This window comes from Thalassophryne amazonica, chromosome 4 (assembly GCF_902500255.1).
Source record: "Thalassophryne amazonica chromosome 4, fThaAma1.1, whole genome shotgun sequence".
NCBI lineage: Eukaryota > Metazoa > Chordata > Actinopteri > Batrachoidiformes > Batrachoididae > Thalassophryne > Thalassophryne amazonica.
Window position 1 is genome coordinate 86,669,118 of NC_047106.1, and position 23,525 is coordinate 86,692,642.

A 23,525-nucleotide genomic window follows, 5' to 3' on the forward strand; every position below is an offset into this window, starting at 1 on the left:
TGTAACTAGGTTTAAGGATATGATTCCTTCTTATGTTCTCTAATGCCATATACCAACACAGTGCAGAGTAGCTACCTAAACTCTGTAAGGGAGATAGAGTATCTCGTCAATAGTTTTACATCCTCATTGAAGACAACTTTGGATGCTGTAGCTCCTCTGAAAAAGAGAGCTTTAAATCAGAAGTGTCTGACTCCGTGGTATAACTCACAAACTCGTAGCTTAAAGCAGATAACCCGTAAGTTGGAGAGGAAATGGCGTCTCACTAATTTAGAAGATCTTCACTTAGCCTGGAAAAAGAGTCTGTTGCTCTATAAAAAAGCCCTCCGTAAAGCTAGGACATCTTTCTACTCATCACTAATTGAAGAAATAAGAACAACCCCAGGTTTCTTTTCAGCACTGTAGCCAGGCTGACAAAGAGTCAGAGCTCTATTGAGCTGAGTATTCCATTAACTTTAACTAGTAATGACTTCATGACTTTCTTTGCTAACAAATTTTAACTATTAGAGAAAAATTACTCATAACCATCCCAAAGACGTATCGTTATCTTTGCCTGCTTTCAGTGATGCCGGTATTTGGTTAGACTCTTTCTCTCCGATTGTTCTGTCTGAGTTATTCTCATTAGTTACTTCATCCAAACCATCAACATGTTTATTAGACCCCATTCCTACCAGGCTGCTCAAGGAAGCCCTACCATTATTTAATGCTTCGATCTTAAATATGATCAATCTATCTTTGTTAGTTGGCTATGTACCACAGGCTTTTAAGGTGGCAGTAATTAAACCATTACTTAAAAAGCCATCACTTGACCCAGCTATCTTAGCTAATTATAGGCCAATCTCCAACCTTCCTTTTCTCTCAAAAATTCTTGAAAGGGTAGTTGTAAAACAGCTAACTGATCATCTGCAGAGGAATGGTCTATTTGAAGAGTTTCAGTCAGGTTTTAGAATTCATCATAGTACAGAAACAGCATTAGTGAAGGTTACAAATGATCTTCTTATGGCCTCGGACAGTGGACTCATCTCTGTGCTTGTTCTGTTAGACCTCAGTGCTGCTTTTGATACTGTTGACCATAAAATTTTATTACAGAGATTAGAGCATGCCATAGGTATTAAAGGCACTGCGCTGCGGTGGTTTGAATCATATTTGTCTAATAGATTACAATTTGTTCATGTAAATGGGGAATCTTCTTCACAGACTAAAGTTAATTATGGAGTTCCACAAGGTTCTGTGCTAGGACCAATTTTATTCACTTTATACATGCTTCCCTTAGGCAGTATTATTAGACGGTATTGCTTAAATTTTCATTGTTACGCAGATGATACCCAGCTTTATCTATCCATGAAGCCAGAGGACACACACCAATTAGCTAAACTGCAGGATTGTCTTACAGACATAAAGACATGGATGACCTCTAATTTCCTGCTTTTAAACTCAGATAAAACTGAAGTTATTGTACTTGGCCCCACAAATCTTAGAAACATGGTGTCTAACCAGATCCTTACTCTGGATGGCATTACCCTGACCTCTAGTAATACTGTGAGAAATCTTGGAGTCATTTTTGATCAGGATATGTCATTCAAAGCGCATATTAAACAAATATGTAGGACTGCTTTTTTGCATTTACGCAATATCTCTAAAATCAGAAAGGTCTTGTCTCAGAGTGATGCTGAAAAACTAATTCATGCATTTATTTCCTCTAGGCTGGACTATTGTAATTCATTATTATCAGGTTGTCCTAAAAGTTCCCTAAAAAGCCTTCAGTTAATTCAAAATGCTGCAGCTAGAGTACTGACGGGGACTAGAAGCAGAGAGCATATCTCACCCATATTGGCCTCTCTTCATTGGCTTCCTGTTAATTCTAGAATAGAATTTAAAATTCTTCTTCTTACTTATAAGGTTTTGAATAATCAGGTCCCATCTTATCTTAGGGACCCTCGTAGTACCATATCACCCCAATAGAGCGCTTCGCTCTCAGACTGCAGGCTTACTTGTAGTTCCTAGGGTTGTAAGAGTAGAATGGGAGGCAGAGCCTTCAGCTTTCAGGCTCCTCTCCTGTGGAACCAGCTCCCAATTCAGATCAGGGAGACAGACACCCTCTCTACTTTTAAGATTAGGCTTAAAACTTTCCTTTTTGCTAAAGCTTATAGTTAGGGCTGGATCAGGTGACCCTGAACCATCCCTTAGTTATGCTGCTATAGACGTAGACTGCTGGGGGGTTCCCATGATGCACTGTTTCTTTCTCTTTTTGCTCTGTATGCACCACTCTGCATTTAATCATTAGTGATCGATCTCTGCTCCCCTCCACAGCATGTCTTTTTCCTGGTTCTCTCCCTCAGCCCCAACCAGTCCCAGCAGAAGACTGCCCCTCCCTGAGCCTGGTTCTGCTGGAGGTTTCTTCCTGTTAAAAGGGAGTTTTTCCTTCCCACTGTAGCCAAGTGCTTGCTCACAGGGGGTCGTTTTGACCGTTGGGGTTTTACATAATTATTGTATGGCCTTGCCTTACAATATAAAGCGCCTTGGGGCAACTGTTTGTTGTGATTTGGCGCTATATAAAAAAATTGATTGATTGATTGATTGCTTTACTTGAAGTGATTCTGTAAATGGATATTTTAACTAGAACTTAATCAAATATATTTGGTATGATTTTGCTTATTTTTTCCCCACTTTTGCATTCAACTGGAGTCATCAGGCGTCAGTCACAGTCAGTCAGAGCTGCGTGTCGTCAGAGCGAGCTGCAAAAAGTTTGTACCTGAGTTTTCAGAGGTGGTGTTTGTGGTTGCCATCTGCCACGCCGGTGTTTGCCAACCCGGACAGTGGGAATACCACCTCAACCGGCAACTTAGCCCCGCGACTGGACAGCAACAACGTCCGAGGCCCGCCCAACGTGGTGAATTCACTGAGGCCGCGCGCTGCGTCATTAGAGCCGCGCGTCACGAGTGCCGCTTCCCCGAGGCCTCGTGCAGCCACCGCGGATCCATCAGCGCGGAAACACCGAGGCCGCGCGGCACCAGCGCAGTGCAGATCCATCCCGGTGACAAACAACGCAGGCTGTTAACATCGGCGATCGACAAGCTGCTCATAAGCCGATCATGGGGCCTAAGAAGGTTCTGACAGCGGAGGAAGGTGACGATATTAAAAAATCTCTGGACTTTCTATCAGAGGAGATTTCTGTTGTGAAGCAGCAACAGAAAATCAATCATGGATCTGGTGGAGGAGGTGAAGGCATTACGGCTCCAGAATGCCGAGAAAGACCGGCATCTGGTGCAGCTGGAAAATAGAGTGGCTGAATTGGAGCAGTACACCAGAATTAACGACGTCATCATCACAGGTCTTCATATCAAACCATGGTCCTACGCACGGGCGGTAACAGATGAGAGCGGAGGGGAGCCCAGTGAACAGGAGGTCAGCTCTGTGGAAAAACAGGTTGCTGATTTCCTCCTATCTAAAGGTATAGAAATGGATTTAAATAACATTGAAGCGTGCCACCCTCTGCCACCGGAGAAATGACGGTGATAAACGAACCGTCATCATGAGATTCATCAACAGAAAACACAAAACAGCACTGTTAAAACAAGGAAGAAAACTGAAAGGGACAAACGTATTCATCAATGAACATCTCACCAAACGGAATGCCGACATCGCCAGGAAAGCACGCTTCTTGAAGAAACAGGGAAAAGTCCAGCACACATGGACTTCAAACTGTAAAATATTCATCAAACTGAACGGATCACCAGAACAAGCAAAAGTCATGGCAATAAGGAACATCAAGGAGCTGGACAAATATGAACAATAGTGTTTCTTAAAGCGAGGATCTGGACAAATATGACCAATAAGGTATGAGGACACAAACACATCACAACACCATGACACAGACCAGAGGAACCTATTCATCTACTACCTATTCATCTACATCTGGAGACAAGAAGGATATAACTCAAAGGATTGCTGATCATGGAAAAAGTAGAACTGAGAACATTTAAATACACAGACCACAATGTACTGGACTTGGAGCACGATATAGACCCGGACAATAATTTCTTCTCAAATATCAATGACAGTTGTTGCTATTATACAGATGAACAGTTTAATCGGATCATTAGAACGGATAACAAATTATCAATAATCCATTTCAACAGCAGAAGTCTATATGCAAACTTTAACAACATTAAAGAATATTAAGTCAGTTTAAAAAAATATTTAACATAATTGCTATATCAGAAACATGGATCAATGAAGATAAAGGAATGGATTTTGAACTGGATGGATATGAATTTAATTGTGTAAACAGAAAAAATAAGAGTGGAGGAGGAGTGGCTGTGTATGTGGATAAGAACATGGATTATAAAATAGTAGACAATATGACAACTGTGATTGATAACTTATTAGAATGTATAACTATTGAAATATGTGAAGAAAAAAGCAAAAATGTATTAGTCAGCTGTATATATAGAGCACCAGGATCTAGTATTGAAACATTCACTGACTGTATGGGAAAAATGTTCTCAAAAACTAATCAAAAAACTGTGTTCATTTGTGGTGACTTAAATATTGATCTGCTCAATCCAAATAAGCATAAAATAACAGATTAATTTATCAGTATAATGTACAGTATGAGTTTATATCCAAAAATCACCAGGCCAAGCAGAATTACATCCCATAGTGCTACCTTAATTGATAATATATTCAGCAATGATATTGAGAATAACACTGAGTGGATTATTAATCAATGACATTAGTGATCATCTACGAGTTTTCATCGTTTATAATAGAAACCATCGGCGGAATCAGCCAGAGGAGAAAATAAAATACAGGCGAGTGCGGACAGAGGAAAACATGAACACACTAAAGAAGGATTTACAGGAGCAAAACTGGGAAAAGGTATACAGTGAAAGTGATGTTGATAGTGCATATGAAACTTTTTTACAAATATTTACATCATTATATGATAAAAATTGTCCAATTAAACAAGACTACAGAAAACAAAAAATCCAAGCTTGACCATGGATGACGAAGGGGTTACGAAATGCATGTAATAAGAAAAATACACTGTATAGAGAATTCATAAAACTAAAGACTAAAGAGGCAGAAAATAGATATAAGAAATACAAAAATAGATTAACTAATATTATACGGGTATGTAGGAAGGAATATTATAGTAACATATTATATAATAACAAAAACAATATTAAAGGAATATGGGATATATTAAATAGCATTATCAAAAATGGTAATAAAAAACAGAGTTACCCTCAGTATTTCATTGATAATAATGTCAAGAAGGAAAATAAGGATGAGGTAGTCAACGGTTTTAATAATTTTTTTGTAAATATTGGACCAAGCTTGGCAGAAAAAATTCCCGATTCCCAATCTGAGGATTGGGATAATAATCTTATAGAAAGAAATCCCTGTTCAATGTTCCTCACAGCAGTGGATGGAAATGAAATTATAGACATTGTGAATAATTGTAAATATAAAACATCTACCGATTTAAATGAAATTGATATGGTGGTGGTAAAACAGGTCATTGAATGGATTGTAGAACCATTAACATACATCTGTAACTTATCATTTCAAACCGGTAAATTTCCCATCAAATGAAAATAGCTAAGGTTGTGCCGCTGTATAAGACTGGGGATAGACACCACTTCACAAATTATAGACCTGTTTCTTTGCTTCCACAATGTTCCAAATTATTAGAAAAGTTATTCAATAATAGATTAGACAAATTCATAAATAAACATAAATTACTTACTGATAGTCAATATGAATTCAGAGCACATAGTTCAACATCACTTGCATTAATAGAATCAGTTGAGGAGATTACAAACGCCATAGACCACAAATTACATTCAGTTGGAATATTTATAGACCTTAAAAAGGCTTTTGATACAATTAATCATGACATATTAATCAATAAACTTGAACAGTATGGGATTAGGGGGTTGGTGTTGCACTGGGTGAGAAGCTACTTAAGTAACAGAAAACAGTTTGTGAAGTTGGGGGAATATACATCATCATGCTTGGACAATGCTTGTGGTGTCCCACAGGGGTCAGTATTGGGTCCAAAACTGTTTCTAATTTATATAAATGATATTGTCAATGTTTCCAACATATTAAAATTAGTATTATTTGCAGATGACACAAGCATTTTTTGTTCAGGGGGGGGATTTGCAGGAGTTACTGAGGAGGATCAGTATAGAAATGGGAAAATTGAAAATATGGTTTGACAGAAACAAATTATCATTAAACTTAAGTAAAACAAAATACATGTTATTTGGCTATTGTAATACAGACATACAGGTTCAGTTACAAGTCGAGGGGGTAGATATTGAAAGGGTACATGAAAATAAGTTTCTGGGGGTGATAATAGATGATAAGATAAACTGGAAGACTCATATAAAACATATACAAAGTAAACTGTCAAGAAGCATTTCAGTTCTAAACAAAGCGAAACATATTCTGGACCACAACTCACTCCGCATTCTTTACTGCTCACTGGTTTTACCATATTTACAGTACTGTGCAGAGGTATGGGGTAATACTTATAAAGGTACAACACAATCACTATCAGTAATGCAGAAAAGAGCTATAAGAATTATTCATAATACTGGCTATAGAGATCATACAAATCCACTATTTTTACAATCCAAATTCTTAAAATTCACAGACTTGGTTCATTTTCAAACAGTACAAATTGTGTATAAAGCAATAAACAATTTACTTCCAGCAAATATTAAAAATATGTTTTTTAACAGAACAGGGGATTGCAATCTGAGGGGGAAATTTAATTTAAAGCATCAGTGGGCACGAACAACATTAAAAGGTTTCTGTATTTCTGTCTGTGGGGTGAGGATGTGGAACAGATTGGGAGTGGGGCTCAAGCAATGTCCAAGCATGAACCAGTTCAAACAGCGGTACAAAAATATGTTTTTTTCTGGGTATAGGGAGGAGGAAGGGTAATGAGGGTTAGGGTGTTTTTGTTTTTTGCTTTGGCTTGTAAATATATAGTATTTTGTATGTAAGTAGGTATGTGTAGGTGTATATTTATGTTTGTGTATATATATGTATATGTGTATATATGTATATATATATGTGTATGTATATGTATATATATATATATATTGATATCGGTTTAGGTGTGTAGGAATCTATGTGTATATGTGGCAAAGGGTATTACTGGTTGTGGGGAAGAAGGGGTAGGGATAAATAAGCTGATGCTTCACCCTACCCCTTTTCGGACATGTTGGGTACACAGTAGGAACTTTTTTGTTGTTGTCTTTATTGATCTATCTTGTAATTGTTGTTGTATCAAATGTTCGAAATAAACAGTTTTCATTCATTCATTCATTCATTCAACTTTCAAGCCTTGGAAGGATGGTAAAAATAAATAAATAAAAAGTCAAAAGGTATTACTCCTTGAATCACTGGGAGACGAAAAGTGTCACTGATACAAATTTTACCAGTAAAGCAACAAAACCTGCCCAGCACGATTACAAAACTGTTGAAGCAAAAAAAAAAACAAAACAACAACAAAAAAAAAACCAAAGTGAATGAGATGGGCGGAGTCTGGAATGCAACTGACAGCAGGCAGACAGGTGTGGTGAGTACTGACTGGGAGGGAGAGTAAGTTAAAAAAAAGTGACACACAGGAATGAAAACATGTTAATCCAGCACTGATGTTTCGACTGAGGTCAACATTTGGTGTAAGATAATTGTATTCAACAGTGAGCAAGCACCATCCGTGCACAGTGCACTTTGCTAATGCCCTGGAATACAAAGTACAAAATTTTACAGTTTTGTTTTACAGAACCATAATAAATCTAAATATGTCTCGTGTAAGAAATGCCAGACAGGCACTGACAACAGCGACATCTGAACCACCTGGAAAATGTCATGATATTTCCAGTGTTTTCTGCTGATATTCCTGCTGATGCAACAACTTAATTTCTCCTCACAATGACATCAATAAAGTTTAGTTAAGTAAGCCTTGTAGGTCATATGTCCACACGATATTCAGAGAGCAAATGAATTTTAGTGTGTACTGACTTTAAAACTCATTAAATTAGTAAATTTTACAATATACTGTTCCTCAACGTCAAAATGATCACAGGAAAGTTGTTTTTACTCTTACTGTTACTGCAATACGGAGTACAACAGTGCATTTTAAACATGCAATAAATGCAGAACATAGACCACAAAGTGAATAAAACTACACTTTTGTTATGAATGTTACATATATTATAGTGCAGTAACACCTGTGACAAAGGCTTCATTATCAGTGTTGAAATATGAAATAAAGCAGTAGAAAATTGTGGAGTTTAAGGAAAAACAAAAAAACATTATTTATAAAAGAATTTAAAGATCCACTCCACTTGAAAATGTGTTTTCTCTCATGATTAAGTATCCAGCAGTGTTTTGGTGATACAGCATTATACCGTGAGGTGTGCCATAGTCATCCAGTGTAGACATTTTTTCAAAACACTCTCCTGAAAAGGGAAATATGTTAAATGCCTGAAACCAAGGTTTTCCAATGAGCACCGATAAGCTTGATGTGCTGCATGATAAAGTTGAACAGGACAATCACAGCCCAGTAAGCTTCTGAAAATGAGTGTGCAGACAAAGTGGGAAAGGTTTGAGACCTGATTCCTCCCTCTTCCATTTTCCAATGTGGGACCACGAGAACTCAAGATGGTTCTACTGTGTACTGCGGTGAATGTGGCACCACACAGCACCAGCACCCCCACCCAGATCTGACCTGGACCAGGAAAACATGGTCCATTTTCAACAGTTTGGGGAAACAATTTCTTGTGAAATATTTACAGAGACAAAAATATTGCTTGAAATATATTATTTTTGAAAATGGCACTGGAAATGACCTTTAATCAACTTGTAACTGTCCAATAAAGAAAGATTTTCCAGCAAAAACAAAGTAACACAAGAACAGACTGAAAAAATATTTCAAATATGGACTCACATCTCCAGCAAGTTGTTGGAAAACCCTCCGAAACTGTTTCTCCTCTTCACTTTCATTCTTCTCATTTAAAGCCAGAGGTCTGCGAGGGGGCGGCTATACACAAACACACACAAAGCAACTTCTGTGAGGCTACACACATTCCTCAGAAATCACTTATCCAACAAAATTTCCACTGGCAGAAGTCTGAATGTTGTCTCAGTAATAAAATCAGAAAAAAGTGGTGCTTCTTGGAACAATCACAGGAGTGGAATGATATTTCTAACTGATCAAAACCTCAAAAATAAATAAACAACTCCCCCCAAAAAACAAACAAACAAAAACAACCTAAATGTTAAAACAAACCTTTAACCTGTCATCTGTAAAATGTCCTCTATGTTCCAAGTGTTCATTATCACACATCACTGAGGTTTCTGAACTCCAATTTTGGGACTTAGCAATAACAATGCAGCTTAAATGTATTTGAAACAGTGGACAACCACTGCTTTCAAAGGTTTTGGTTCTGGTGTCACAGACTGAACAGTCACCCCCCTAAAAAAAAAAAAAAATCGGTCTGCCCTGCCTTCACTGTGCATGCATCATTTCACAGCATCTACAGCAATTCACCAATTATCGCCTCGTTTCTGCTTAAAATTTATTTTTAGTGAATTTAATTCCATTAAAACATTATGTTCCATTGCTGACATTACATGCCTGGAGAAAATGTGTGCCAACATGCCTGTAAATGTGACTAGCTGAATACCCAGTCCTATGCATGCTGAAGATACAGTATCATTTGTAGCACCTACACTGAATGGATGCTTTCACTAACCAAACCAATTTTAAAGTGATGGTTCTCATCCATAGCCCAAAATAAAAGCCATTATGATTCATTTAGACTGGAAAAAAGATCTGATGCTTCATAGTGACAAAATATTGAAATATTCAGTCTATGAGACTGTCCATGGCTCCAAATCAGGGACAGCACTCAAGATTGATGAAAGTTTGTACTTACTGGAGGAGTAGGTATAAACTGAGCAGGATCGATGTTTCTGTCGGAGGAAAATAGAGCATTAGTCAGAAGCTAGTGTTGATTGTGAACAGGCCAAACTGTGAACTTGAAAAGTGAACTGAACCAGATGTAGATGCCTAATGCACTGTTTGTTAACAAGCAGGAGAGCCACTCCTGAATTAGTACCAACAAGGAGTAGGCTGACATTATATTTATTGTAGCTCATAAAATATTGATTGGGAAGCAAAAACTGTACAAAAAGAACAAGTGATGACATATGAAGAAGACATTAATTTATCTAAGAATCAATGACATGAAAAGTGCACAACTCCTCCGAGTTGCGCAACATGCACATGCGCAGCACCCACACACACACCCTACAGACTCGCCAAAGGTGTAAAAACCATGCAATAATATACAGTGCATCTGGAAGTATTCACAGCACTGCACTTTTTCCATATTTTACATTACAGCCTTATTCCAAAATGGATGAAATTAATTTTTCCCCTCAAACTTCTACATACAATACCCCATAATGACAATGTGAAAAATGTTTCTTTTCTTTTTTTTAAGATTTTAGCATATTTATTTTTTAAACAACTAAGAAATCACATGTGCATCAGTATTCACAACCTTTGCCATTAAGCTAAAAATTGAGCTCAGATGCACCCTGTTTCCACTGATCATCCTTGAGATGTTTCTACAGGCTAATTGGAGTCCATCTGGGAAGAAAGGCTTTAGTCAGGGAGGTGACCAAGAACCTGGTGGTCACTGTGTCAGAGCTCCAGCATTCCTCTATGGAGGGATGAGAACGTTCCAGAAGGACAACCATCTCTGCAGCAATCCAGCTGTCATCCTGCCCAAAGATAGATTGCCCAAAGATAGGTGCGCCAGTATGTTCATTATATTCAAGACCTGAGACCATTAATTGCTGCCAAAGATGCATCAACAAAATATTGAGCAATGGCTGTCAATACTTATGTACATGTGATGGTTTAGTTTTTATTTTTAATAAATTTGCAAGAATTAAAACAAAACACTTTTTTCATGTTGTCATTATGGGGTTCTGTGAGGAGAATTCTGTGGGGAAAATTATTTACTCCATTTTGGAATAAGGCTGTAACATAACAAAATGTGTAAAAAGTGAAGCACTGTGAATACTTTCTGGATGCACTGTATATGTGTGTCTATATAGGAGTGCGCTTGGGTACATACTGTATTACGTCGATTCCAGTGGTAATTAGTTTCTTGAGAAAAGTATTCATTTTGCTGCCTGTTTGACAGAGAAGAGGACACATTATAATTCAAAGACTGTTGTAATAACATGAATGTAAACATATACACAACTCAAAACAGTTAATACAAATAGAATTACTAGCAGGTTTGACTGCTGTCTGCAGCACAATTTAGCTAATACACCTCATTCTGCCCGTGTGTGTTTCTGGCACATGATGCAATTGTCAAAGATGAGGAAAGGGCTTGATCTTTGCTATTTGGGGGCCTTTTTAATTGGCTTTCTTACATCAAATAACTTTTATGGAGAGGTAGGGAGTGTTTAGGACAACAACCAAAATAATTCAATGTGACTAAAGTAGCCTTACTGTAAGTGGATGGGAGCTGAGAACACATACCTTCACCTAAATTGAATAATCCCAGACTGTCAATTTTGAGATTATTATTATTATTATTATTATGTTTGTAGCCTTGTTACTGACAATACTGAAACTTCATTATCATCAGCCCTTTCTTAATACATATTTCATTCCTTAATGATAAACATTAAATTTCACAAGCTTATTGCCATGTGTGACTGACAGGGTTCATCAAGCTGAACATGTAATTTTTTTTTGGAGAGAGAGAGAGTTTGAAATGTTGAAGAATATCCTATCACACTATGTAAAAAAAAAAGTTTAAAAAATATTCTGAATCAACACCAAGAGATCCAAATTAACAGAGATTGTCTGAGTTCTCCCTGATAAAATTGACTACTACACCAAGTTTTATAGAGATGAGACGAAAACATCAACAGTTACAAATATATATATATGTATGTATTGTATTATCGAGTTTTCTTTTATCGTGCACCTACTTTGTGAAATGATCTCCCTGCATCAATAAAACAGTCAGATTCTGTAGACTTTCAAGTCCAAACTTAAGATGAGTGGTGGGCACAGCTAACCAAAACGTTAGCTTCGATAACCGTTAATTCACTAACTGAAAGTTAGCTTTTATAAAGCTAAAGAGATAACAGACCCCTAAAAAATTTAGCAGAAGTTACAGACAAAAGCTAAACCGATAACTTTCAGTATTGACTTCAGTACACTAGCAGCTACTGACACAACGAGCCAAAGCTTCTGTCTCAGATCAGCCTTCTCTCAGCAAAAGAGACCTGGTGATCATAAAGAAAAGAAAGAGAAGAATGAAAGGAAGAAGGAGAGAGAAAAAAAAGATTTCTCTTCACACCATACAGACTCGCCAGCATATCACACAAGTCATGCACAGGCAGACAGTTTTGACTTCTGGTTAAAATTTTAAACAAACTAATTCCAAACAATTTATTGAAATTAACGTCACATCTGACATTTTATAAAGTGAAAATATCAGCTCTATGTTTTAGTTTTGAAGTAATGCACTCATTTAGAAAGTTTTAGCATTTAGACACACATGCCGCCATGCATTATGGGTAAATTAGTTTCCTGATGAGTGATTTGTTGGTCGGTAAAACACAACTTACTGAAACGTGTTATAAAATATCCCACAGAACAACTTATTGTCTTCTGCATGCATTCATGTTGTTGAGGGGAGGCTTTGTGCCTCTGTCTGCAGTGGTGCTGAAGTTGTGTGTTGTCCCAGTGAGATCAGATTTTAAGGTTCTGCTACTAGTCTATACAATTGTTCACGGACTGGCACCTCCCTACTTAGCTGACCTAATTAAACCTTACGTACCGGCCCGGGCTTTGCGTTCTCAGGGTGCAGGACTACTTTGTGTCCCTAAGGTGAATAAGAAGTCTGCAGGTCATAGAGCTTTCTCTTATTGTGCCCCTGCTCTGTGGAATGATCTCCCTGCATCATTTAAACAGTCAGATTCTGTGGAGACTTTCAAGTCCAGACTTAAGACTCATTTATTTTCCCTTTCGTATGGCTAGCATACTGGTATAGTTTTGTTTTATGCTTTTTACTTTTTTAATTCATTTTATTAGTAAACGGAGCGGGCCGCGGTCTCAACTTTACCTAAATTCTGTGTCTTTTAGTGAAGCTTAGGGCTAGTGGCCGGCGATCACCTTAGTATTTCTTCTGTTTTCTTGTTGTTTAATGCTGGTAAATTATACAGTATTTCTTGTCTTTCTGATGACTGATTCAGTTTTTTTTATCTCTGTTTAGGTGCAGCTCCATCCAGAGATGGGAGTTCTATTTGTGCTGGCGACCCTCCTGTCCTGTGCACCAACAGCATTTCCTGTATATTCGTTTTGTGAATTGTTCTGTAATTTATGTCTATAGCATGGCCCAAGCAGAGGGTCACCTCTTTGAGTCTGGTCTGCTTGAGGTTTCTTCCTCAGAGGGAGTTTTTCCTTACCACTGTTACTCTGGGGGTTGGTAAGGTTAGACCTTACTTGTGTGAAGCGCCTTGAGGCAACTCTGTTGTGATTTGGCGCTATATAAATGAAATTAAATTGAAACTGAAATTGAAAGGTGAAAGCAAAGATTCACTACTGTTGCAAAAGAGTGTCTAATCTGATACTATTTTTTAGTATGCGATTTTTTTTTTGTACAACGCTACTGTGTACACTTGTAATAAAGGTCAACTCACAACAGGTCTGGAAGCAGGTGACAAGGCCAAATGTCACAGCATCCATCACACTAACTGTTCTGAGTACCAGGTGGGAAACAGCCAGGCAGATAACCAGTCCATCTCGACATCCTGAAAGCAGCTACCAGTCTGTTGCAACTAGATGATACGGGGGTGGGTGTACCTGCACACTGCATCATGTCAGAGAAGTATGCCACCATGTTATTGCCATAACACTATACCTGATGTTCCCTCACAACACCAACAGAGTAATTTCAAGGGTACACAACCTCTAAAGAGAACAAGCACCAAAGTTTTCTAGTGATCATCTCAGATCACTAGTTTCAGAGCCATATAATAAGACAAAAACCACTAGGATCCTAAAGACTGGGACTTTCATTCTCTGACAAAGGTAATGTCATCACCTGACACATCTGTCCAGAGACATCATGACTCCATAAGATCTCCCCAGGCATCGCTTAATGTCAAAGGACCCAGGACCCAGAGATTTAAATGTTGCTGTTGAAATAAATGAATCTCTCACCAAGTTTGACCCCTTCATGAGTGCTTTTCATGTGCCACAGTCAGGGCACCCATACGGTGCATCTGGAAAGTATTCACAGCACTTCACTTTTTCCACATTTTGTTATGTTACAGCCTTATTCCAAAATAGATAAAATTGAGTTTTTCCTCAAAATTCTTACACACAATACCCGAGTCCTTGAATACAACTAATGCATCTGATGCTTGTGAACACATCGTCACTGATGTAACCTGGTGTCCTTGGGCATTTTGGGTATCCTACACCCTCTTTCAGGTGACCTCACCAACGTTGATCAGACCGCTGTGTGTTCAGGTGGCATTCGCTTATCCCCATGGACCTTTTCCCAGATCCAGCCCCATCTCAAGGCTTTTTTCACTGCTTTAGTGATGTTCTTGATAGCTCTAGTCCTTGATCCTCCTGTGATGCAATGTACACTGAGGGCTCTGTGGAGTGACTAACCCACAAATCTTCTACAGCCTACTTCAATGGGCAAATACCTCGCCTTCCAGCCCTGCTCTTGACAGCCGATGACTAGATGTTTGTATTTGGTCCTCTTCCTTTCATGAGCCTCCCCCAAACGGTCTTCCCATGGCACCGTCAGCTCCATGATAATGATGTTCTTCGCAGCCTCGGAGACCATAAGTATATCTGGCTTCAAGGTGGTGCTGATGATGTGTCGCGGGAATCTCAGCTGTTTCTCAAGGTTCACAAGCAGCTGCCAGTCCCAGGCTGTTGACAGGATCCCGGCTGCCAGAGTCCTCTGTCCTGGCCTTGGCTGCACTCCTACCTTGACAAAACCTTTTGCACTGGTGGTGTTTTGCATTCGGCTGCAGCTGCTGATACCCTTACTGATGGCTTCTGCAATAGGTTTCAGCACCTGATTATGGCGCCAAGTGTAACAGCCCTTGCCAATAGCTTTCAGGCAGGAACTCAGAATATGGTCACACATACCCCTTGCTGAGCACAGCGACCAGTTCAGGGTCTCCACCTTTCTCCAGATGAAGAGGTTCACTGGGCAGGACATCATACACTGCCCGGATCAGTCAAGCGATACAGTTTGGCTCCGTCTGCCATAGGTCTGTCCAGGTGACTTTCCGGTCCACTGCCTGCTCCCACCTTGTCCAGGCCCCCTGCTGCGTCAGACCAACTGCTTTGCTTAATCTTTCTCCCTCCACTGCAGCCTTCATCTCCTCCTGAATCTGCCTCCACTTGTCCTTCCCCTTACATTCCCTGTAATGAGAGACACAGGATCCAACACAGCAGCCTTGGCACTCCACTTCCTTCCTGTCTTCACCACCACTCCAGCCTGGGCCACCTTTGGGTCTCTTGAATCTCTGTACATCAACACGTCCAGAGTCCCTGTGACCTTGAATTCTTCTTCCAGAGACTTCAAGGACAACCAGGGCTTTTGCTGTTCCCATATAGAGCGATATTGCTGAGACTCCTGGGCAACACCAACCAACTCCTGATGCAGCTGATGAGCTTCCTCTCCAAGGTCTCCACAGTGGACATGGGGACCTCATAAACAAGTAGTGGGCATAGTATCCTTGGCAGAATACCATGCTGGTAAAAACACGCTTTCGACTTCCCTGGGAGGCCGGGTCTTTCAACTGCTCTTAGCCAGCTATCCAGTTCCTGGCAGGTCAACTTAACCAATGAAAAGTCCTTCAGGCTGCTGTAAAACACCTTGCCCAAGCTCTTCACCAGGTTTCTCAGAGATGACTGGTATTTACTTCCCTGTGATGTTAAATTGGAACCTGTCGGTGACCTTGCCCTTCTTCACCACTAGTGATCTGGACATGGCTGGTTTAAAATTCATCTGAGCCCACTGAATAAGCTTTTCCAGCCCTTGCAAGATCTATCTACCTCCTGGTACAGACTCCGTGGTGACCATCAGGTCATCCATACAAGCTCTAATTGGTGGTTAATTGGCAGATCCCCGATTGGGTTTGGGGGCTCCGACACACTGGCTCAGCTGACTTTATAATCATGTTCATCACCAGGGCAAACAAGATTACCAAGATGGTGCAGCCTGTGATTATACCAACCTTCAACTTATGCCACTCAGATGTTATGGCTCCTGCTGAGACTCTCATCCTAAACTGATCGTAATAATCCAGGATCAAGTCTACAACATGCTGTGGCACATGGTGTTTGGTAGGGCTGGGCGATATGACTTAAAATTCATATCACAACATAAACTGAATCCCTTTACGGGAACGGTATATTATATATATATATATATATCACGATCTAAACTTAAGTGTAAAAATTATAATGGAAGTGTTTCTGAATTGGTCACATACTCCCTTTGCAAAGCTAAACTGATTAAAATAAAAAATTAAATAAATAAAAAACAAGAACAACAACAAACAAAGCAGATATAATTAATCGGCTTTCTGCAAATAGGCGCACCAAATACGACCATAAAATTCACAAAAAAACATTGCGGAAATTATTAATCATAATTCAGGTTATAGTAGGCCTATTAATAGAATTTAAAAACTCATATAAAGCTTGGTGCGTGCACTTTTAAAACACACTGAAACAGAGACTGAGTCTGGTGAGTTTAATGGGACAGTTTCTTAAATCGTTCATGTGACTTTTACATGACCGAATTCAGTCAGGCGACTCCAGAGGGATAAAATAGCTTAGAATTTTACTGTGGCTGCGTGACTGGAAGCTTTCCTAGGGGGAGATTCGGGAGAGCTGGTTGTGCCACATGGAGGCCCTGGGCTCTATGGGGTTTTTCCTGGCCCAGCTCCTCCTGCATCTCATCAGATGTAGTCTCTCTGTGCGCTGTCGTGCATCGCCTCTCTCCAAACACTTCATCCTGGCCTGGTGAATCTTGAGGCCTTGGCTGTTTTTGCAAATTTTCCCACATCTGTATGTCGCGGTTGTAGCTGATATTCCATTTCGATTTGTCTTTGCTGTTCTGACCATCTGGTTAGGGTTCTCGTCCTCCTCACCTCTCGGGCAGCCCGGGAGGTATATTTCCATGGGTCAATATGTAGCTTATTGATAGGTTTCCTCCTCTGGGAAGAAGTGGATTAGGATGCTAATCCTCTCTGCCCCGATTGTGGTCTTTCCAAGCTGTCAAATGTCTCTCCAGTTGTCACCAACTTATTCCTGGTCATCAACCAGTCTCTTCCTGGTGGTCACTGGCTACGCCAGAGTAGACAGTTCTTGAATACATTTAATGCATCTGATGCTCCTGAACACATCGTCAGTGATGTAACCTGGTGTCCTCGGGTGTTTCAGGTCTTTCAACAATCCTACACCCTCTTCCAGGCGATCCCACCACCATTGATCAGACCACAGTGTGTCTTCAGGTGGCATTCGCTTGTCTCCATGGACCTTCTCTAAGGATCCAGAGGCATCGCGAGGCTTTCTCCGCTGCTGTTCTTGATAGCTCTGGTACTTGCTCTCCCTGTGATGCCCAGTACACTGAGCAGCAAAGAGAAATGGGGAAAACTGCCCAAAGATAGGTGCACCAAGCTTGTGGCATCATATTCAAGAAGACGTGAGGCTGTAATTGCTGCCAAAGCTGCATCAACAAAGTATTGAGGAAAGGGTGTGAATACTTGCGTACATGTGATTTCTTAGTTTTTTATTTAAAATAATTTTAAAAACTAAGAAATCACATAATAAAACAACTGTTTTCATGATGTTAGTACGGGGTGTAGCGAGTACAATTTTGTGGGAAAAAATGTTTTTACTACATTTTGGAATAAGGCAGAAACATAACAAAATGTGAAAAACATGAAGCACTGTGAATACTTTCCAAATGCATTGTAGATTCCACAAAGATCACAGTATTGTCCACAAAGCAAAGGCTGCTAAACCTTTCTTCACTGACAAAGATGCATAACGTCCTGGACCTCACAACCCTATCCAACACCCAGTCCATGCATGCATTGAACAAAGTAGGAGAGAGATCCAGTCCTTGGCAAACACTAGAATTCACTGAGAAGAAATCAGAGCCTCTGCCCTTGCTGAGCTGTATTCTGTACAATAAAATATTGGAAAGCTACTGGACACACATTATGACTTTGTTTTTGTTTTTTTACAGTGTGGAAATTTCTGGTGATGGTCGCAAACAATTTGCAGAAGAAAATGATTATGTTCCTCTCCTTTCACTACTGTCTTGTTGAAGTCTTGAATCAAGGCAACGCCCCACTCTGCCCTATTGTTTACAACTGCCAAAGTAGAAACAGTGCTGATGGCTCTATTGAAATTCTCAACGTCAGCCCATGTGGTTGGATCTTTTGCCAGAAATGTTTCTCGTAAATTGAGAAGCTTGAAACTTTTCTTCAAATTTACTGCGCAAAACTGTTTCAAACCTCTGGTTCCAAAAAAGGCTGTTGGTTCTACTTTCAGTTGCTTGGTAGGATTCTCAGCGGCAGCTTTTTGAATCTTTGAAACCATGAGCACTTTTGTTCCAGGAGAAGATATGATAGTCAATGCATCTGAATGAGCAATATCAAATAGACATTCAAGTTTTGCTACAAATTCTTCCTCCTTGTTTTTTTTTTTTTTTTTTGTGCTGCCGATTCACTTTTATTGTGTTTCTGCAATCCTCTCCATTCTTGGAAAACAGTCTCACGTTTCTTGATTGAGTGCTGATTGCTACGTGTTGGAATTCTTGCTTCAGTGCAGACTTCAGAAACTGCTTTGACTGCTGCTGAACTAGCATCTCAAACTGTCAGCTTCTGAAAATTGTGTAAATACTTGAAGTAGCTGAATGCCTGCTGATATGGCAGTTTAGCATCAAGAATTTCTGGCACATATGACCCCATCAAGAACAATTTTTCTTTCCCTCTTGTATTCATTTTCTCAATCTGCAAAACATAATTTACATCCACTTCATGCACTGTTGTTGTCAAGTAGGTGAAATAAAAATGATAAAACAATGAGCGACAAAATCAAAAATGCCAAAGCTCTGACCACTACAAATACCAAGTGTGAATGTTGCCAACAAGTATATTTCCAAACATATTTATGGTATCTAGTGATGACTCTAGTCTTTTCATTACCTCTAATCTCAAATGAAAATATCTGGACTTCTGGTGATATGGTTATATGGTCAAATATACACAGTACACAAATAATATAGTTGCAGATGCAAATATATTAACTAATAACCTGATGAAAATAATACAATGGTCTTCAACATAGAATAGCTAGTACATAGAAGTGCATAAGTTGCTTGTACATGCACTCAGTATGAACAAAACATTTATCAGTATTTTAAGAGGCTATAATAAGAATTCAGTAAATGGTACTAAATATGCACAATAGTGCAACAATTTAGACACTGAGGGGAACCTCTATATATTATCAAAATTATTATTTTTCTCCAGAATTCTTTCTTCACAAATGGAACAAACTGAGGGGGTACGAGGTTAGAATTTCTAACTTTTTACTAGTTGTTTTTTTTTTTTAAACTATTTTTAAGGGCCACCTTAATGTACAAATTCGTAATCTCGTGATCACGTGACCTATATTGACCAATGAGAGAGACGCTACGTACCAATAGACGTTCACTATGCGGCTACGTACGGACAGCCACTGCCTTTTAAAATAAACCTGATGGCTGCACAGTCTCATATTACTTGCTGTAAATATACAAGACAACCTCAATGTTTATTCCTCAAAACCGATTAAAAAACGTTTTACTGAATACAACAGATTACTTTTAAATTCAGGTATAAACTTTTTTTTGTACTATTAGTAGCCAAAGAAAGAGCCTAGACACATTTCCGTACACAGATGATGTACAAAAATAAAACCACATGTTCACAAAAACTGAAAGCTGCGTTTCCACACAGACAGACAAGTTTTGGTTTACTTACGAAGACTTCAGTGAGCGTAGAGCAGACAAACACTGAGCCACAACCAGCCGAGAAAGGAGCTATGCAAACAGAAGGACACTCCCTCTAACACACCCCAGCAAAACCAGTTAGTCCGAGATTCTTCTCCAAGGCATCACCCCAACCACCGGACCAACCCACGGATATAATAAAAAACAAAAACAAAAAAAAAAAAAAAAACGGGGAGAAGCAGTGGTTTCAAGGTCCTAAAGCCCGCTGAGTTCAAAGCAACTTCATGGTGCGTTCATGAACCAATCAATTACTCAAACAATCCACTTTGCGGACCTTTTCAACTGTGACATAAGCAAACACACGATAATTATAATGACAAGGTACATAGCTGATGTCGCAGACCCAATTGTCCCCCCCTAAAAATTGGTCCGCCTGCCTTCACTGCGCATGTGTCATTTGGGACCACAGCAGCTTGTCTGAGTCTGGCTCTCTTCACCCAAAGCGTTCAAAGGGAATAATGTGATTATTAACCATCAGATGACAAGGTAAATACACATAGGCAGGACACGTTATGAATGTCATATTTGCATCATTCTTGGCACATTCCTGACATTCTTAAAGTGACTTAACGCATCTGAATAAGTTTCTTAATAGTGCATGTTCATGATTTTCGTGGAGCATGTTTTTGGCTGTCAAAAAAAAAATCTTCCACGAATGTCACAGACCACCCTCATTTCGCCTCATGTCGTGGAGGTCGCAACTGAGCTTTTTTTATTCCGTCTTGATTAGTGATGATCCTTAATAGAGCGTGACAGCGTTCTTCTCTGACGTGCGCACAATTAAACCCTGCTGCACCGCATTCAATTTCATTGCTGCAGTATGCTGAAGGACAGTGACGCCAAGTTTGCTAAAAGTTTCGTTCCAATGCTCCTCAGCGCGCTCCTGCAGGTGTTCCACCTGCTGCTGCTGTGCCTGATGTTTGGGAAAACGCGCCTGACGAGAGCCACGTGGAGCAACACATCTGGCTCTCTTTGTCTCCTTCTCCTCTCTGCGACACTCCATGGCACAGAGCCCAACTAAGCATGCAATCACAAAGGAGGATCAAACTGGAGCGATCTGAATTGTTCAGCAGCTGATGGATGAATATGGGTGTGTGTGTGTGTGGAGACAATTCACCTCATTCACAACGTGACAATGGCGCAATAACGCAGAACAGCGCGGAACACAACACGCAACACATGCCATTTATCAGGTTGCAGCAGTTCCTGAGGACACCTGACGCCTCTGCCTCAAATAATCAAGTTTGTGATAAGCGGCCAAGAATGTATACTTCTTGGTATTCGTGACTTGTCGTTGTTATGTGTAAACGCAACATTAGATCATTCTAAAGTCAGTTTTAAGCAGAAACAAGGCCGTTTAAAGCGGAAACGAGGCAAAACTCTGTGACGATATGAAATGACCGACGCGCAGTGAACGCATCAGCTAGCAGCTCGTGTGGCCTCAGTGCTCTGTTCCACAGAAATATAGACTGGAAGGACGTGCGCGCCTCAATCTGTCAGTGTCGCTCAGGACAGGAAGCCTTTACTAAGGGTGGACATGTGCAGACCATCAATAATAAACTGACCGCTTTTTTTTTTTTTGCGTTAGCGTCGCTATTTCTTAACGGATTTTAATAAATGTAGGCTTGTTTTAAAACCATTTGAAAGCTCTTTCCATGAACCTATGCATGTGTGGGTGAAAAAAACTTTTATGTAAAATGCAGAAATTTGGGGGAATTATGACAAACTGTGCTGCTTTTCTCTCTCTATTGTCGCTATTTGTTAACAGATTTTAATAAAATTAGGCTTGTTTAAAGCCCTTTAATTGATCTTTCTAATGAACCCATACATGTCTGGGTAGAAAAAAAATGTTTTATGTAAAGTGTGGAAATTTGGGGAAAATATGTCATTCTGTTCATTTACTGTTTTTTTCCTGTCATAATTCATGATGGATTTTTATAAATGAGGCCTTGTAAGTTGTATTCAAGCTGATTAAAAGCCCTAATGAACCCATACATGCCTGGATAAAAAAATCCTTATGTATTAAGATATAAATCTGAAGTATGTCTTGCCATTGTGGTCATTAACCTTGCTGCTTTTTCCACTGTAATATTATCTTTTAATGACAACAACATATATATGATTTTTACTAACATTTTATTACAAGTCGATATAAAGCCATTCAGAATTGATGACTTTTGACCCTCAGTCAGGGTAAAAAGTACCTCCTCCATCCCCCTCCAACCACACTGTTAAAATTTAAATGCCACCTGTGACCACCATGTACATATCATATTAAACAACTGCAAGTATATATATAGACATAAATATATTTAAACATGTTTGTTTTGTTTGTATGCATGTGAGCGCAGCTTAATGAAAAGAACTTATGGCGTTGAGATATAGTCTCAGTATATCGATATTAAATTGAGACATAACGACTTTAAGATAGACATTTGTTTTACATAATTACATTAAGGCTCTTGTACAGTTCATTTTAGTATTGGAGAATTTGTTTTTGTAGTTGGTGCAGTTGATGGTGGCTGCCTTTTTCCCCCTCGTTTTGCTTGTTTAAGTGGCTCAAGGTCTCTCTCCACCCTTAGTAATGGCCGCCGTGCGGCACGCTGCTAGTCACGTGACGTCCATTCCAGTCGCTCTCTCTCTCTCTCTCTCTCTCTCTTTTTCTTTTGTAATATTTAAAGTAAACTATACATGAACATCAGAGTGCCAGGGGGGAGGCAAAGGCAAACGCAATTATATATATATTACATACATTTTTTGGTAACACAATGAAAAAAAAAATACAAAAGAAAATGTCTATACAATATGAGATCAAGGAATGTTGAATATATTAAGTGACAAGCAGCTATTATATGTAAGGATTGCTTTTTGATTTGAGCTCTTTGCTATGGAGGACAAATACATTTCAATTTCTTTTATAACAACAGGGAAAAATAAAGTTGTGTTTGAAAATTTACATTTCTGTATGTAAACTTTTGAAAAAACAATTAAATTTAAAACAATGGTTTTGTTTCTGAGGAGATTCGTGTGAATACCAAAAATTACATGTTCAAATTTTAATAAAAAAGCAGGATCAAATTTACTGATAAATTGCTGGCAATCTTTCCAAAAGATTTTCGTGACTGGACAGTTCCAGAAAAGGTGACTAATAGTTTCAGGAGTTTTTTGCAAAAAGAACAGCTGGGATCAATAGTTTTGAGAAATTTTACCATATATTGATTAGTGGGGTAAATTCTATGCAAAAGTTTAAATGCTACATCTTTCATTTTGTTATTTATCATAAGTTTTTGGAGGATGGACCAGCTCTGGTTCCGGATATTATCATTTACAAAGTTTCGCCAGTAAAAA

The 23,525-nt window shown here is 39.1% G+C and overlaps 1 protein-coding gene across 1 annotated transcript in view; it reads right to left on the reverse strand.

Annotated features, from left to right (window-relative positions):
- The window catches only part of capns1b (calpain, small subunit 1 b), a 57,350-nt gene extending 37,041 nt beyond the window's left edge, over nt 1-20,309 (reverse strand). The window contains exons 1-4 of the mRNA XM_034168211.1: nt 20,149-20,309; nt 11,178-11,235; nt 9,966-10,002; nt 8,975-9,067 (exon numbers count right to left, since the gene is read on the reverse strand). Of these exons, the coding sequence (XP_034024102.1) occupies nt 8,975-9,067; nt 9,966-10,002; nt 11,178-11,227 (180 nt within the window). The 5' untranslated portion in view covers nt 11,228-11,235; nt 20,149-20,309. The remainder of the gene's footprint in view (nt 1-8,974; nt 9,068-9,965; nt 10,003-11,177; nt 11,236-20,148) is intronic.
- Between the last annotated feature and the right edge of the window lie 3,216 nt (nt 20,310-23,525).